At 41.5% G+C, this 18,571-nt stretch overlaps 2 protein-coding genes and 1 non-coding gene across 5 annotated transcripts in view; 1 reads left to right on the top strand and 2 right to left on the bottom strand.

The window, feature by feature from the left end:
• Positions 1-1,233, bottom strand: part of Ppp2r1b (protein phosphatase 2 scaffold subunit Abeta) — a 36,138-nt gene extending 34,905 nt beyond the window's left edge. Inside the window, 2 exon segments of the mRNA XM_020165854.2 lie at positions 253-343; positions 1,088-1,233. Of these exon segments, the coding sequence (XP_020021443.2) occupies positions 253-343; positions 1,088-1,201 (205 nt within the window). The 5' untranslated portion in view covers positions 1,202-1,233.
• Positions 1,234-1,310: 77 nt separating this feature from the next.
• Alg9 (ALG9 alpha-1,2-mannosyltransferase) overlaps positions 1,311-18,571 on the bottom strand; it is a 99,708-nt gene continuing 82,447 nt past the window's right edge. For 2 of the 3 annotated variants that reach the window (XM_074066739.1, XM_020165799.2), the window contains exons 15-16: positions 16,856-16,974; positions 13,046-16,552 (exon numbers count right to left, since the gene is read on the bottom strand). In XM_074066739.1, the coding sequence (XP_073922840.1) occupies positions 16,515-16,552; positions 16,856-16,974 (157 nt within the window). In that variant the 3' untranslated portion in view covers positions 13,046-16,514. Of the gene's footprint in view, positions 1,768-13,045; positions 16,553-16,855; positions 16,975-18,571 lie in introns of those variants that run through there. The other variant, XM_074066738.1, reaches the window with a different exon arrangement.
• LOC141420937 (U2 spliceosomal RNA) lies at positions 2,617-2,808 on the top strand. Its single transcript, XR_012445660.1, has one exon. It is a non-coding gene; the product is annotated as a U2 spliceosomal RNA (small nuclear RNA).

Here is an 18,571-nt window from a genome sequence, read left to right as displayed (position 1 = left end):
TTTCAGATAGGATCTCGCTATTTTGCCCAGCCAGACACTTGACCACAATCCTCCTACTTATGCCTCCCATGTAGCTGGGATTACAGGCATACAACCCCACACCTGCTTGTTGGTGAGATGGAATCTAACTAACCTTTGCCCACGCTGGCCTCCAACCACTACCCAACTCAGCTCTGCCTTCCAGAGCAGCTGGGATTAAAGCTGTGAGCCACCACGAATGGCCCATGCCTTTCTTTAGACAAAGACACATACCTGTAAGGAATGGCAGCAGTTCAGTTCGGGTTCTTTCTACTCCAAGTGCTAAAGCAATTGTTGATAACTTCTTAATACTGTTGAGGCGGAGCTTCATAAAAAGCAAAGTGGATAGAACAAAGTGAAGAAATGGTTGCACTGAAGGACAAAAGCCAGAAGTTGCAAACAGGTGAAATGGCGGCATATAGGTATAAAAATGCGGGTAACCCTTTCGTTTAGATTCATTCACAAGGCAGTTCGGGAGCAGTGTAACACTCTTGAGGCAGAGGAAGAGTTTCCTCGGAGAAAACGTTGAAGGGCTCAGAAAATAAATGAATGAATGATGACACCCAAGAAGTGAGCTAACTTCGGAAAGAGCGAACTCAGAAGAATCCCACCGCAGATGACACGCGTCCTCACCGGCTAACCAGAAGTCGCATCCCTTCTCCCCAACAAGCTCGCGCGGCGCCGAGAGGAAGGGAGGCTCCGCTGCACTTCAAAGGCCGCCGGCCGCCAGCCAAGCCAGGCCGCCCAGCCTCCCCGCGGCGGCCCGCGACCCTCCCGCCCGCTCACTACCCGGGTCGGGTCGGACCGGCGCGGCGGGAAGCCGGTTCTGACACCGCCGGGACGGTCCAGCCCGAGCCGACTCCCGAGGGCCGGGCTAGGGAGGGTCGGGGGACCACCACAGCCCCTCACCGGCCCTTCCCCGCCTCCGGGTCAAGTTTCTGCCCCGAGCCCCGCTCTTTCAATCCCTTTCCTCCCCGCCCAACCCCTTAACCCCGCGGCGCCGGCCTTCCGCCTCCCCTACCGCGCGCCCCACCGGGCCCGCCTCAGCTCCCTGCTCCCAGTCCAGTACCTGCACATCTTCATTGCGGAGCTCGTCGATTAAAACCGCGATGGGGTATAGCGAGTCGTCTCCATCTCCGCCCGCGGCCCCCGGGCCGGTCCCGAGCCCCGCCGCGCCCGCCATGTTCTTTCTCCTGCTGGTCGCCGCTGCCCGCCCCGCGCCCGGGCCCCGCCCCGCGCCCAAGCCCCGCCCCGCGCCCAAGCCCCGCCCCGCGCTCAAGCCCCGCCCCCGCTCCGCGCCCAGGCAGGCGGGATTCAGGCTCGCGCGCGGGCTCCCAGGAGACGGGGGAATTGAGGCTCTCTCCTGCTGATGGAGCCTTCGGCCCGACCCCCAATGTAGGAATTGTAAGTCTGAACCCCAGAAGAAGGATGGGCTGAGACAGCGAGTGGAACCCCTACGTCCTTTCCCCAGCCGGAAGAAACAGGGGCAGATGTTCATCCTGCTCGTTGTGGTCTGAAGGTTTCAGGGACCTACCTGAGTGATAGGTATTGTGCCTTCTTAGGACGCAGCCGGGCCAAAGGCGGTGCTCGAGGGCAGGAGGAAGAAGGCTTTAGCACCTCCCCCGCCTTCGTCCTGGCCTTGAGCCCCTGGGTCTCCAGCCCTAATTTCTCCCCTGGGCGTCAAGCCTCCACCAAACCCCTCCACCTCTTCCTTCAGCCTGCTGGCCAGAATCGTGGCTGGCTCCAGCTCTGCAAGACAAATAACGCGGGCGGGCGGTGAGAGAAAAAGAACAGTGCTGTCCAAACTCCCCAGTCAATATTTTTTCCATGCAAGCTGTTAAAAACATGCTGTTCTCTTGTTTTTGTGTTTCTTTTCAGTTTGGTACTGGAATGGTGCCTTCTGTTGTATTTTCTTCCTCCCATTTTTTAGCTCTTTAGCATGCAAGAAGTACAACAAGCAAAACTAGGGCAAGCTTTAATCTTCCATATTGGGCGGGGTGGTTACTTTATTGTAGAAGAAAGCCTGAATTGGCCTCCCTACACCTCCAGAAGTCCTCAAAGGCAGAGGTGAGGGCCTGGGAGGGTTTTGCTTACAAAACTTAATGTAAAGTTTTCACTTACCCTTTTAGGGCAGCACAAAATAACTAGAATGTCCATTTTTTTATTTGTTTTGGACTGGAATTTATGATGATCTTAAGTTCCAAAATGACTTTTATGATAATTTTACTTTAAAATTAATAAATGCAATTTGGGAGACTTTTTTTTTTTTTTTTAAAGCATGGCCTTCTGGAAGTAAACACAGTAGATAGCGCCTTCTGTACTGAAGGTTTGATTTTCTCACATTTGGTCAGTGGATATCCCTAGGGTTTTCATTTTATCTTCATTTTGATGACTTAAGATTTGCATAGATTCTGGGTTATTGGAATGACTACTTTAAATCAGTATTGACAGGGGACTTCACCAGCTTCATGCGTATGTTTCAGTACTGCTTTTACTCTGGGATAAATAACTAAAAATGAAAAAGATGCTTTTATGCACAAAATGAAAACAAAATGACATGATGGAATTGTACTGTCTCAGTAGTTCTAAAAGTGAGAGATCGCTTTTCGGCCTTTTGGCTAAGATCAAGTGTAGTATCTGTTCTTATCAGTTTAATGTCTGATACGTCCTCTATCCGAGGACAATACGTTAAATGGATTTTTTGGGACTAGGAGATGGAATAGGAGCCTGCTCCGTCCACTCCACGCATCCACCTGGTAGTGCAGTACCTCCAGGAGCGGTGCACCAAAAAAAAAAAAAAAAAGTGAGAAAATTAAGATATCATAGAGCAGGCATGTTGAACTCTAAAGGTGATTTTAGCAGGCAATATTACAGTTAAAATAAGAAGAATGGTTTAGTTTTAGCAAAAGACATCATTTGTCATGTTAAATTACCATAATATCATTAATTTGAATAGCATTAGTCTTGTGGTTTCATTTGTATTTCATTTGTAAATCTGATCTGGTATAAGAACTATGAATACAAGAACATAATATTCCTGGTTTGTATAAGTTTAAGTAGCAGTTAATAACTTAAGTTGAATGAAAGTTTTCAGGATTTTGGGGATCAAGGTCTTGGAGCTCAGTGGTAGAGACCTTGCCTAGCACACTGAAGGCCTAGGTTCCATTATCCCCAGCATTGTCAAAAAAAAAAAAAAAGAGTCCAGATACTACTCAAGTTTGACAGACAGAGGGCTAAGAAGCTTTTGATTTGGTACTTTATCAGTTAGAAGATTGGTGGGGGGGGGGTGTTCCTACTGGCATGGAAAGGAGAACTCTTTTCCTTTACTCAAAAAAGTCTTTGGAAATGACTTTTTCCAAAAGCAAAAGAAAAAAGCAAATTAAATTCATTCCACACATATCACCATCTGGACATTAGCTTGAGCTTAGAAAAGCCTTGATATGCTAAGGTATTTTATTTTAAAAACTCAGGTATGATTTGCTTGCCCAAGCACAATGAATTAGAGATGTCAGGAATAACTATTATTAAATATGAACTCACAAGCTGAGAAAATAGGCCTCAGAAAATTGCCTGGTTTGAGAGTCATCAATGCTGGACTTCAATTCCCACCTCTGTCTCTGACTCATGGTGACCTACCTTTCCCTGTGCTTCCATTGCACCCTCCACCCCCTCACCCCAATAAAATTGAGCTAACCACCTAGTTCCTGCTCTAGTTACTATGATGCTATGAGAATTAAACAGGTAATAAACATAAAGATGCTAATAAATCCTTCAGTGACGAAGGTGATTAAAACAGACTACAGCAGAAAGAAGCTATTTCAAAAACTGGACCAAATTCCAAAGCAGTCTTTTTGGGGAGTTATGGTCTATTGATCATTTTAATCATTTAAGATGTCTGTTAAAAATGCAGACTCGTGCTTTGTATGAACGAAGTCCTGGGTTCAACCCCAGTACCAAAAATTAAAAATGAAAAAAAAAAAAAAGCAAATTTCTGTCCTCCACCCCAGACCTACTGAATGAAAGTCCCTAAGAATGGAACTAGACATTTTTATAATGCTCCCCAGGGAGTACAATGTGCACTCACATATGAAAGTCATTGATTTAAAAAGTTTATCTGGAAAAGCAATTTCTATGTCAATAAACAAGCATCTGCTCAGATAGGATCTGAAAGTCTTTGGAGACCACCTCTGTCCAGAAAAGGCAAATGACAGCTCTGTTTATCAATAAGCTTATCAACATCTAACTGTTTATCACCTGTGGATTTTGCCAGATTAATATGATCTGTATGTATGATTAGTAGTTAGCCAAGCACTACTAATACAGTGCTATAGCATGGAGCTATTTCCATACCCTTCTCTCCTTGCTACAGCTCCCTCTGGCCTCCTCTCTATTTCCCACAGACACCACAAGAAACTAATAACCAGGGAGCACCAGAGGAAACAGTTGATTAGGCTGAGGATTTTAAGGCAGCTCTAGGAAAAGGAGAATTCTCAACACAAAGGCACTGAATTCTAACACCCTCATACAGTTTCTTCAGCCAGTGTGAATCCAGGGAAGACAGGATTAGACTTGTTCAGTTCCCATAAAACCACTGTCATCAAGAACATGGGGAAGCACAGGCAGATGGAATTGACAGCCACCAACTCCTGTGCTTATAACAGCTCTCAATATCACAGCAGAAAAGGATCAATCCTGAGGAAGTCTAGATGACATCTTTATCCTCTCTGGGCCCCATGCCTTATACCTACTAAGCTTACCACTCCCTCGTAGCCATTCATACAAATGCTGATCTGATCCACAGAGTTCACCCACTGTGAGAAAAGGCCAAATGCAGAAGACCTGTAAATAGTTCTCTCAGTACAGACTCAGATTGTTGTCCCATTGAAAATACCAGCAATGGAGTGATGGATAGCCCAGTTCACAAACAGAACTGTGTGCTCTGAAGCACACAGAGGAGCTCTCCAACTTCAATCATCCCTGAGTATCCGTGGGGGCACAATTCCAAGACACCACCCCCCATAAAAAATCCTGGGATGCTCAAGCCACTTCTAGAAAATGGCAAAGTATATGCATAGAACCTACAAGTGTGTGTGTGTGTGTGTGTGTGTGTGTGTGATTTTTTCTTTTACGTGTGATGCTGGGGATCAAATCTAGGGTCACGCACATAATAGGCAATCACTTTACCAACTGAGCTACATCCCCAGCCTTTGGTTTCTTGAGGGAGGGTCTCATTATGCAGCTTAAACTGGACTTGAACTCAATTTGTAGCTCAGAGTGGTCTGGAATTTGTGATCCCTCTGCTTCCAACTCTCCAGTGCTAGAATTATGAGCATGTACCACCAAGCCTAGCTCCTCTTATGTATTTTAAATCACCTCTAGATTATTATTTATAAGTCCTAACACAAAGTCAATGCTATGTAAATAGTTGTTACGTTGCACTCTTTAGGGAATAATGACAAAAAAAGAAGTCTGTATAAGTTTGGTACAGATGCTTTTATAGTTTTTAAATACTTTCATTTCATGGAAGGTTAAAGCCATGGATGCAGAACCTATGGATAAGGAGGACCAACTGTATCTTCATTTACCAAGATGACCTTGTAAACTAACTCCCACATCAGTTCTTAATTCATTGCAAAGTAGTAATTATCACCATAGCATTAAGAATACCTTAAATTTATATATATACAAATAATGTCATCATTCTATGGAACTCAAGATATTTCCCCTTCAATTTCACATCAGTATTTTCACTTTCTTTCACTTCTCTGTTTCCTTTGTGGCAAATTTCAAATCCCATGTTCATAGACAGGAATACTCTGACAAAAAGAAAGAGACTTTAGCTGAAGTTACACAATCAGATGAAACTGTGGAACTCATAACCAGGAATACCACTATTCATCCTGCCTCACCCCCACCTCTATTCTATAGCTCATGACTATATATATATATATATATATATATATATATATATTTTTTTTTTTAAAGGTATTGGATTTCCAGGGGGAAACTTTGCCTGAATTCTTAGGAAGAGCTAATCAAAGAAATGGCATGGTCAGTTCTACTTCAGGGCAGTATATACAATGGTTAAGAGAGTCAGGGAAGATTGTAGATTGAAATCCCACCTCTACCAATTACTAGCTGTGTGACTTTGGGCAAATAACTTCTCTTATCTGAACCTTTGTTTCTGCATCTATAGACTCTGTCAAACTTACTTTATGTGGCTATTAAGAAGATTAAATTCATATAAAATGCTTAGTTAAGAATCAGGCATGGTGATACACACCTGTAATTCTAACACTCAGAAGGCAGAGACAAGAAGATCGGGAGTTCTAGGCCAACCTGGGCTATATAGAGAGACCCTGTCTTAAAAATAAATAACTTAAAAACTAGCTAAACAGATAATAAAATAAAATTCTTAGTGCTTGTCAAGAGCAACTCTTTGAACATCAGCCATAATAGTAATTATCTCCTGAGGAAGTAGAAGCAGGTAAGAAAACGTTCTATTTGTTTGATTTGGCAACAGGGAGAACCAGGGTGAAAGAACAAAAGGGGTACATGACATAGAAGACCTGGCTCCGGGCCTTCTAGAAACTTTTTTTCGTGGGTAATATGGGAGTTTCACCTCTGTGGTTGTGAGGAATACAGTCATACTGTGAAGTGCTTTGTTAATGGACAGCACTACACAAATGCTACAAGTTGTGTCACTTACTACCAAGAGCTCACTGAATCTGGTGCCCACGCCAAGCACAATATAACAACTATTTACATATTATTTATATTGTATTAGGTATTATAAGTAGTCTGGAGATGATTAAGGTGTGAAGGCCCCCAGCAGTCAGGATTAGTGCTTTCTCTATGCACAAGGTTAGATTTAAGTTGTATGAAACCCAGAGATCAAACAAGCACAGTGACCTTTCTCAATAGCCTTGGCCTCTGAGTCCTATTATGGGTTCTAATGTTCTCAAACAGATCCCCTGGTTATCTTGCCAGATATTACACACAGCTCAACAAAAACCCTTTGTTGCAGTGTTAAGTGAAAAAGCAGGGTACATAGTGTTACTGAACTTGCAGGTGTAATTTAATCTGCAAATGTTCAGAAATAATATATTCCTCCTAAGTGGGTCATTTAATTTTTAATGGATAATAAAAGTTATCTTAGGGGCTAGGGATGTAGTTCTGTGGTAGAGCACTTGCCTACCATGTGAAAGGCCCTAGGTTTGATCCTTAGCACTACATTTTTTTTTTAATTTTAAAGTAGAGACCATTTTACTTGGCATAAAATAAAATGAACACACATGCACCTGTACCTTTTTTCCCCTGCAATGCTAGGAATAGAACCCAGGCTTTCACGTGTTAGGCAGGTATTCTACCACTGAAGTACATCCCCACTTGCATAGGCTGAGGCAGAAGGATCACTAGCTTGAGGCCAGCCTGGGCTACACAGTAAGACCCTATCTCAAAAAAAACAAAATAAAACAAAACAACCCTTAGAAGGACTCATACAAGTAATAACATTGATTGAATATGGCAAGGTAATTGGGTACCTGGGGAAAAGAGAAGGAAGGGAGATTTGTAATTTTTTTACTACTTACTAAACTCCAGACTTTATTCAAATTTCATCCATTCTTCCACTAATGCCCTTTTTCCATTACAGGACTCAATACCAGATACCACATTTTATCTAGGGTTTTTGAATTTTGAATCAAACAAACCTTCTGGGTCTTGGTTACCCCTCTGCCTTTCCCCCTGGCTGGTCTTGCCTGTGCCATCCATAGATAATGAATGTCTAATAGACTTCTACCCCGCTATTCCCTGTCCAGCCCTGCTATGTCCACAGGGTAGAATCTAGATTTCCTTTCTCTCTCTTATTCTTGGAAGCCTATCACCATGTCTTGTACTGGACCCAGCCAACATAAGTAGTGCCTTTCAGCCTGGGCACACTGCCTCCAGACTCCAGCTAGACAAAGGTTTGATTTCACAAAAGCAGGCTTACTTAAAAATAAGCTTTTGCCTATAGTGGGAAGATGGTATTCCTTCCCACTTCCTTTTCTGATCTACCCAGCAGAACTGTTAAGAGAGTTACTCACAGGAATAAGAAAGGATCAGTACCTGCCAAGATCCCCTGGACATGACATGCATAGCTCAGCAGAAATACAGCTGGGACTGTAACCAGAAACCGGATTTTCCACTAACTTCTAGGACTTCAGGAAGTCATCTCTGGTCTGGCTAGGTGATTAAAATTAGCCAAGGCCCACATGTTCTGCAAAGCTCCTACAAAGACTGAATGTACTATCTGTACACTATGTCTTCCTTGGACAACCTTCAAGGCTATGGTGACTGGAAGTAGATTAAGGTGATAAAAAATGAAACAGCCTTGACTAGGTCTTGCCCTCTCTGCCCATCGAATCCTTCTATGTTCTCCGTCATAACATCCAAAAGGGTCATGGACTGTGTACTTTAGAAGTCATGATGGACAGGGAATGTAACTTCAGTGGTACAGCACTTACCTACCATGTGTGAGGCCCTGGGAAAGAGAAAGACAAACAGACAGCCAGAGAGACCAACAGTGGAGCCAGACTGTTTGGGTTTGAATCCCATGTGGTCTTAGACAGACACATAATCTCCCAGCATCAGTTTCTCCATTTATAAAAAGGTTAATAGTTAATACTTCATAAGCCTGCTGTGAGGATTATGTGAGAAAATGCAATTTAAAATATTCCTGACATAAAGTAAATGTTTTGTTTTCTTTTTCCTTTTGTGGTACTGGGGCCTCAAACCCAGGGCCTTGCACAAGGCAGACACATGTTTTACCCACCCCAAATGTTTAAGTTAGCTGTTATTTGTAATATTTCTCCACAAAGCAAATCTGACAATCTAAATGGTGTACAAAAATAAACAAACCATACAAGGAAACAAAACACCAGTTTAAGACCCACACAGTCTGCTATGTTTCTAAAGAGAAGATGAAAGGATGGTGTCATGTGTCACACATGTTAAGGGGCTGCCCATTTTACATCTGGCTGAGCAGACCTTGCTCCTTAAGGCCCAGGTCTGCCTTGGTGGTTATCCTACACTTTTAAAATGCAAATTCTATTTCCTTCTGCAAATGTTTGGTCCTCACCCAGGGCCCAGGTATCCCAAGGCCTCTTACTTCACAGGGCTCGAACCCTGCTAAATGCCAGGTTGCACTGAGATGGTATGTTGGCATCTGAAGGAAAGAACCCTGGACATTCGTACATCCCTTGGGTTGCCTTTGACAACATCAGTAAGTTAGCAGTGGTGAAATTAGGAATATGCACGTGACACAGTTTGCTCATGTATGAAAACTTGAAAATAGGCCAATGGGTGATAATTGTTCCAAAGAGTAGCTGCTTCTCCCTCTCAACCATTACCTACAAGGGGATGGCAAATAGAACTGAAGGGAACAGAAACCACTGTTGTGATGGACAGTTCATCCCGAGAAATTATGGATATGGTTTTCTCTGGGAAATATTTGCAATTGTAGCAATACAAGAAGTGCAATGACAGACTCTAAAGCATGCGATTCAAATACTGCCACTTCCACTGGAATTACACCACGAGTTCAAAAGCACTGAATAGATTTAAGTTGCAGGAGGGAAGGTATCTGCAAATTTGAGTGAGAGTAGGGTGCCCTCTGCTGGACATTACTAGGCTCCGGCATGGCAATAATGAGGCTGCCTTACATCGTCAGACAGGAAAACAAAACCAAAATTTTTAAAAGGGGGCAGCAAATTTAAACTCTGGTACTTTTTTGTTTTTAAATATCTCCAGTAATAACATACTGTAAGAGTACAAATATGGAAAAAGGCCCAAGGAAAGGGGGAAGGGCTGAGTTAGAAAAATTCCTAAGATTGTTTCATAAATGTAAGCTTTGAAAAACCAGCCGCCCTTCCTACAAGTGTCTGCAAATACTTCACTGGCAAGAAAAGAATGGGAACACCCCATAGGAAACACCAGGAAGACTTACAGACACAGTGTTAATAAGGAGACAGGAAAGAGGTGCAGCCAACTACTGAGTTGTACATGGTGTCTTCTTATTGGTTGAATGAACTCACTTCAGGCCTTTTCTCTCAAAATGAGATTAACCTTGCTCGAATGTCTGAGGGGAGGTGGCAGAAACATCAAGGGGAAGCTCTCTCTGCAGACCAGTGGTAAAACAACAAAGGCAAAGTAGGGTCCTTACTGTACTGTCTCCAATAAACAGAGCTAAATACATTTTAAAAGCAGTACAAAGCTGGTTCCCCTAGTGGTTTTGAGCCGGAAATATGACTTCAAACATATCCACATTTTATTCTCCATTGTCCTACTCGACACAGTCACAAATCCCTACCTGAGTAGGCCAACCAGTCACAAGCCATAGGGTTGAAGGTCAGGCAGTCCTCCTGAAGGCTGAGTTTGCCTGCTCAAGCTCCTACCACCTAACAAATCCATAAAATGGCACTAAATAGGCCTGAAATTGCCAAAATTGCAGTCATTTCTTTCTCTTTTTTTTTTTCTTTCTCTTTCTCTTTTCTTTTTTTTTTAACCAGATGTGTTATCATTCAATGTACTGAGATGGCAGATGGATGGAATGAGAACTAAAGTGAATTATTAACATCTCTTAGCATATTTCAGTGTCACACTAGTTAATTGTTTCCCTGGCAAGCAGGGCCCAGAGGGCATAAGAGAAACCAGACATTCTGCCCCCTTAGTTATCTTTGATCCTGGTGTGATGATGCTTATCTCTCAGACTTTTTTTTTTGTGGTACTGAGGTTTGAACTCAGGACCTTGCACTCTACCACCTGAGCCACACACCAGCCCTTGCACCTCAGTCTTTATCAAGAGCACTGGTATTCAACTCTGGCCATGTATTAGAAAAATTATCTAGGGAGTTTTAAAAAAAAAGTACTGATGCCTGTTCCTATCCCCAACTACAAACTCAGAACTCCTGAGGGGGTCAACCAGATAGAGTGGCAATTTTAAAGTGTCTCCAGGTGACTGTCTTGTGCAGGTCTTGTTGAGAACTGATGCTTTACAGGTTACAACTTCTCCAGCATTGAGTGCAATGTGGACGCAAACAAACTGAAAAGCATACCCTTCTTATCTGGCTACTTGGGACTGGTGAGTTAAAATGACAAACCAAATTCCAATGGTGTCAGTTGCCAAATACTATTTCTATAGGCAAATGGAGATCAAAGAGCCCTCTTAAAGCAGGTCCTATCTGGAATTCATGGTCATGGGTCTCAGAAAAACCCTAGCCAGAAGTCTGTCTCGAATCACATACTCTGGCTCGCAGGACCAGCAAAGTCACCTGCTTTATACTTTTATATAAAAGCAGATGTCATGGAATGACAGAATAAGCCCAGAAATTAGAAAACAAAAGTGAAAGCCAACAAAAAGCCTGTCTACTTTGAAGTATTTTACAAAGATACTTGAAGACTCACCTAAATTTTAATATACAAGCTCACACTCAGGTAAAATGCTATATAAACCCCATTGTTAAACACAAGTCATTTATTCTACAGAGCTACTATCAGAAGTTCCCAGGTTGTCCTTGTTACTACAATTCTATAATCTCACATCCCTAATCTGAATTTCCCTCATTATCAAATGTGTTGGTTATAATTTGTTTAAATGTTAAGACCAGGCTGAACTCCACAGCTAAAGAGAGCCAAAACAGTTTTCAGGTTTAAAATATCACTTGATACTTTATTATTCAATCAGAATATATGACTACAAGTTCACCTTGCAGCCAATATTCTGTCCCTAGCCGAGCACGTAGGAGGCAGGATCTACGTGCTCCTCATACCTGCAAGAAAGGCAGATCAGAAAGACCCAGATTTGTTCAGGGGTCTCCTGTACCAAGTCTGGCCCTCCAACATCAAGTAGCAGAAATATTCAATGAACGTGTCCTGTCTTTCTTTTAAGAAGCTACCCTGAGAATCTGTTTCTGTTCAAAATACTTATGCATTTCAAAACTGCTAAACTACATACATACTAAGCTTCATTTGCAAATTATCCTTTTTGTTCTTCAAAATTTATGACTTGCTGAATTTTCTATGGTCTAAGAATCCATACCAAATTGAAAGCAACAGCTGAATACTAGTTCTAAGCTTCTTTCTTTTCTTTCTTCATTAACAATAAAAATGTACAGTACCAAAATGCTCAGGAAATCATGCTGAGCATGGGAACACACAGGAACATGGCATGATGTTTGCCACACAACTGCCAACAACATTCTTGGGAAGTAGGTTTGCAAGGTTCCTATGGTAAGGTCCTATACCTTAGTCAAGGTACTATGTACTCAAGAGGATTCAGAAAAGGAAGTAATCACTGAGATCTGAAGTCTAGAGAGGCTTCTTAGGAGAGAGAGACAAAGTCCCAAAAGTAGATTAACAGATAAACAGAGAAAAAGATGACATTTTAGATGAGCCAAAGGGAAAAAAAACAAAACCGAATGCTGTGGGCTTCTTTCTCTTAAAAGTAAACTAATAAAAACATTCATTGCTAAAACAACATGGGAGAAATAAATCAAACCAAGTCTCAAGGATATTTTGGGTCTGACAGAAAGAAAAATGATAACCAATAGTATAAAGACCAGATGGCCTCCAGAAGTTACTGGGTATAAGGTGGAAGGTATAGGAATGATGTTAGAAATCCATTTACAAAAAAAGTTTTGTTCCTCTTGACAGCCTTCAGGATGTCTATGAAAATTAGTCTTTCTCAGTCTACAGATTGCCAATCCAAAAATGTAAGATGGAAGTAGGAACATCATCTCTTTTAAGCACAATATTCAAGCATCAATTTCTATTAGGTTTGGTTCTTCCATAGTGAAATAAAATTAATTCTGAGTTTCCCAAAGGCTTCTTCCTGAAGTTTTCAGGATAAGCATTATGGGCTGTTTGGTGAATAGACAGCAGGCCCATGCACTGAGCATGGGATGGGGGACAGGAAATAAGCTCCATCAATTTCCAAAATCAGCAAAGATTTAAAAGCTGAAAGCAAATGAAAAAATGATACCTTAAGAAAAGGAAAATAAAACTGCCAAGATTTATTTAGCCTTTTCTTTCACAGAAAATATAGAAGTATGTGAACACTGACACATGAAATAAAGCTCAAGGATCAGGAAGACAAATGAAGTGCTTCAGCACTGTACTGCTTCCTTATTTCACTGGCAGCATGAACCACACGGTTATACAGACTGAAAAGCTAAAGGCAACACTCACATTTACAGCTCTAACAGCAAGCCTCTGAAATCCAACAATGCCATACGGAAGTCTGATCTTTCTGTTGCAAAATATGTGAGCTAAGCACATGTCCATTTACCCACTTACTCAAGGCATTTAATGTAGGAGCACAGGAACAGTTAACACATGAGCTTTAATTGTGTCTGTCAAGGCAAAGATTTAATTGTGTCTCTTTTCCCTCTTTAAAGAAAAAGAAATAAAAGCAGAGCTGCTTGGTACTGGCCAGATGGCCACACAGTCACCATACATTCATAATCCAGTGAAGCCCAGGAAATGTCAAGCACAATGAAGGTTGCCTCTGGTAAAGTGGTCTTCCCCTGCCTCATACTGCAAAATCCTATCAGGTTTTCAGGGTTCTTTTCTGCAACTCAAGACTAGGAAAAATGACCTAAGTAAATGGTTGGGATCAACATTTAAAACCAAGAGGCTGCTTCTAAACTTGAATTCAGTAATAAAGAGATGGGCTGCAATTTTCTGTGATTATCCCAAGAAATTAAAATGACCTTTCTTCTTTTTTAATCAGATGGCACCTACCAAGTGAGAGGAAAGTTTTGATAATGGATGCCTAGCACACAGGCTGGTTCAGTAATGGTACTCAGTGTCACAAGATTTCTGTTCAGATAAGGCAGTTTAGAGCAGAGATCAGAGAATCCTAGACCTGCCAAGTGTTCCCACTCCCTCATCTAGCGTATAATCAAAGGCTATTATGAATGATTTGCAGTCTCTCATTCTTCGATACCCAACAATCTATGCAGTAATAAGTGCCTTAGATACTTCATTCTTATAGTCACGTTTATGTTGAACAGTGACTCTTGGGAGGAGAAATGCTACTCTTACCAGGTGTTTGAAACACTTTTTCCCAGGCAAAGCTAACCAACCTGTATTGCTGAGATGGAGATTTTTTTAAATGTGTTTATCAGAAACCACATGAAAAATAACTTTACAACATTCATTTTGTACTCCTTACCTATAGCACTTGGCACAGTGCTCTGCAATTTATTGTGCTCTCACTAAAAACACACATAGAACAGACAAAACCAAAATGAGGTTTTCAAAGGGATGAGAATTGGTATTTCCAAGGAAGCTTTTCATCAATCCTGGCCTGTTTGTGCTGTATTATAATTAAGTTCTTGGTCAGAAGACTTTTTCTTTTTTCTTGATGGCACTGGGGCTTGAACTCAGGGCCTCTCACTTGCAAAGCAGGTACTCTACTGCTTGAGCCACACCTCCAGTTCATTTTGCTTTGGTTATTTTAGAGATGGGGTCTTGAGAACTATTTGCCCAGGCTGGCCTCAAATAGTGCTCCTCCTGATCTCAGCCTCCGGAGTAGCTAGGATTATAGGCATGAACCACCAGTACCTGGCTCAGAAGGCCTTTGTAAAATTTTTTTCAAACACACCAGATGATAAAAATAGATGAGCACTGTACCATCTTTTGGTGTGTACATGTGAATGCAGGGGATTCACACATGCTGAGCACATGCTGCACCACTGAATCCCTACCACCCAAGCCGCCCATACCACTTTGATTAGAAAAAAGCCACTCTCCACTGAGCTCCATTTCTGGACCCTTTTATATACTCCTGAAAAAGTAGAAGACCTTGACACTGTGAAGGAGCACCTAGTAGCATAAGTAAGGCAAGATGCTCCACTTATAGTTCTCTATCTTGCAGTCAGATCATACACCCACTATTTGCACTGAAAAACAGTAATCAAGTATTGAGAATTAAATGCCAGATAAAATCTTTCAAGCAAGCCAGACTCCAGTCTTCCTCTACTATCATCGTGTTCTATACTGCCTGGACCTATTACCTCTCCTTTGCTTCAACTCCAACTAAAATATTCCTTTAGGGGGGTCCCCAAAAGGAGACTTTTTATATGGTAACTACCCATTTCTCCTATAATCACTTTTCTCCTTCCTTGGGATCAGTTCCACCTGAAAAAGTCTTTCTCTTGAAAAATGAGATGGAAATTCTGAAAAACAGATTCATCCTATTTTCACATTAGAGTCAGTTACCCTTAGGAAAGTAAGGCACCTATAATGTGGCTGCAGATGGATGATGATAGGAATAGGTTGGATCCTGTGTGGCTGCAAAGGAACATGACTTCCAAAATAAGCAGTACTTTCCTGCTGCAGGCTTGGCTCCATCACATAGCACTGCTGCGGTAGTCTAACACACAGGCAGGTTGGAGGCTCCAAAGAACTCAAAGAAATATAGCTAAAATTCTTCTTTAAAATAGAAAGTTACAATATCAATCTAGTTAGCCTCATCATCCTTTCAAGTATTGTTTTCATCATTGAATAAGAAAGCTTGGAAGAGCACTAAATAAGAAGTTAGGCAACCTGGATTCTAGTCTCAGCTCAACTACTTATCGTGTGAGTAATGTGTGACCTTGGACAAGTTGTTTTACCTCCCCCTCCTTAATCTCAGGTTCCTCATCTGTAAAGTGGGGATAAAATCACCTGCCATGTCTACCTCACATTGTGATTGTGAGACAAATGAGATGTTGTGAAAATGCCTTATAAACTGTGAAATACTGTGTGTGAAGGTAAAACAATAGTATATACTTTTTACATCTCAGTTGGGTCCTTATCATTGCCTATTCAACTAGAAGTGCCCCATGCAGGATGTGCCTTGAAACAGAACTAAAAAATAGATGTTATAGATACACACTGCTCCTTTTCACTAGAGTTAAGAAAAAAGAAATTCTTAATTCCCTCAGAAATGGCCTCAGAATGTGATGTCACCCAAACCTCCCAATTGACAGAATTCATTTTCTCCAAGGCTACCCTATATAGTCTGTTGATACCTTTGTACAGACGAGTCTAGAATTTAAGATATAACATGCTAAAACTTAAAAAAATACAAAAAAACTCCTCAAAAACAACCATATAGTTTAAGTTGGTTGAAAAGGAAATAAAAAGAAATCTAGAGGCATCATGTATAATGAAATTAGGTTACAGTTCCTCAAATGGCGACCTTTTTCCTGAGATAGCTCCAGGACAGGGTCCTAGTCCTGTGAAGTGCTATATAGAAGTTTAGCCTTGCTGGAGGTGAAAAGGACCTGTCAGTTGGCAACTAGCCTGTGCTCCTTTTCAGCACTAGGATTTGAACAGAAAGGTCTGCTTGGAGTTGCCAAACAGCTTTGGTGAAGAAGCCCATCTGGTTTAAGACAGGCTTGCTAGTTCTCGGACGCCAGGCCAGAGTGCAGAGAACAGCTTAACACAGCCATCCAGTCCAGGGATTTTCAATTCTTCGTGTAAGTTGGTTCTGCTCTTCTCCGGTCTAGTAAATAATTGAACAGAAGAAAAACAATGAGATGGAGAGCAATATATATACCCATGCTTTAGGGCTTTTCTCTACCTATCTGCAAAAAGTTTACATGCAGAACAAAGAAACAGCAAGAAGTGAATGGACTTTAGTTAGACTTTGAAATAGATTGACTAGCCAAAAGCACCCAGATTCCAGTATTCCTGTCAGATGACCTTTATTGCAAATGCTACAGGTGATGACTTGGAGGGGGTCAGGTCAGGGGAATCACTAGTTAACAAGGTTGTTGTCCTTTGGAGCCACGGGTGTGTTGCTAACCTCCACTTTTCTTCCTGATTTGCTTTGCTTTCCGAGGCTTAAGGATGGTGTAATTTGCATACACTGTATACTGATCTGACAGGAAGGGGACATAGAATGCCCGAAGCAGCTTTGAAGATCTGAAAAACAGGGGGGAAAAAGAAAAAAAGAATTTTGTCATTTGGAAGAATTTACTCATGGTTCTGAAAGTGATTAATGGAAATAAACTGAGTGCAATAGCAAGCATTGTATTTAATGTAAGTACCACAAAAAAAGCCTACTTAGGTACCAGATCATGATAAAAGACTTAATCAAGACAAAGTAGCTGGTAATGAAAAAACCCTAAAGTAGTCTCCCTAATAAGCCACAGTACATCCTTCAAAATAGCTTTTAGGCCTTCATTTTGCATTAGAATGTGCCAGAGAAAAGTTCCATGTCACTTTAAGGGCTGCTATTCCTGAAATGAATTATTTTTTTGGAGTTGGGGGGGAGGATTGACACATGGTCTTCCTATACAGCCCAATCTGGCCTAAACTCCCTCAGTAACCCAGGCAGGCCTCAAGCTTCCATCTCTTGCCTCTATCTCCTGAGTGCTAGGATTATAGACATGTACTACCATCCTTGGCTTGAAATGAATTTAATACCCAAATGGTTTCTGCATCTAAAAAAATGCAGAAATCCTTAATACTCAATTGACTCTGATTCCAGCCATAAATTTTTCTAGAGAGAAAAGGAAAAGTATGTCTTAGATGCCTGTGTATAGTGTTCCAGTAATGACTAAGTCGAGAAGAGAGTCTACACAAGTTCTTGTGACAGTGTGTCCCCAGAAAATTCTATTTCCACTGAAATACAAGAACTGAAAGCCTGAATTTCTCATGGGTTTCTGAAGAGTGTTTTTGCTTTTCAATATATTTAGTTCATCTGAAAATCCTATGAGGAAGGTGACATTTTTATCCCTGTTTTACAATAGGAGACTGAAGCCTAAACTTGCTCAGGGTCAGATTAAGCAACTTGCTCAGATTCATGGGGGTGATAGCGCCCCATTCAAATTCAGGTTTTATTCTAGAGTCTTCATACATAACCATAATGGTTATCCTGCATCCCAGAATCAGGCTTAAAGGATTTATCATTTCCTAGAAAAAGTTGTAGTGACAGCTTCAAATTCTATATGAAGTATTACTTCCTGACTACGATTTCTGACTCTGAAAATAAAATGTTGGCCCAGTTACCACCACTCTAAATGAGAAAGTTGAGGGGTGTTCCACTTTCCAGTTCTTTTCTAAATTCTAAACTCGTAAATGTCATGTCAACGTGGCATTTGTACTGGCAACCTACCTCTGGGTTTGGCAGACTCCTGCAATGCCTGCACACAATGATATCGTGCTTGGCAAACACACCTCTTAGAGATACTTCCCAACTGGAACACTGGCAGTGCCCTGTGAGCATCAGATATGCACTTCACTCCAAGAGCTAACTGCTCAAGGACTTTGATAGAGAAAAGAGGCTTGGAAAAGAGACATGCGAGATACAACAGGGCAAATAAAATGAACAGGAAGAGGAAGCACCTGCTTCAGACCAAAAAAAAAAAAAAAGTAAATTTACTCTTTTTGTTTATGTTGTACAGATAAGGTGACAGAACAGAAAGACGCAAGCGGGAGCAAACCTCTGCAAGTGTAAGTGTCATTTACATTTCAAATGACTCCACAATAAAAGCTTCGTTTTTATAGCCTTCATTCC

This window comes from Castor canadensis, chromosome 2 (genome assembly GCF_047511655.1).
Source record: "Castor canadensis chromosome 2, mCasCan1.hap1v2, whole genome shotgun sequence".
In the NCBI taxonomy this organism is placed as follows: Eukaryota; Metazoa; Chordata; class Mammalia; order Rodentia; family Castoridae; genus Castor; species Castor canadensis.
This window is presented reverse-complemented; position numbering and strand designations above follow the sequence as displayed.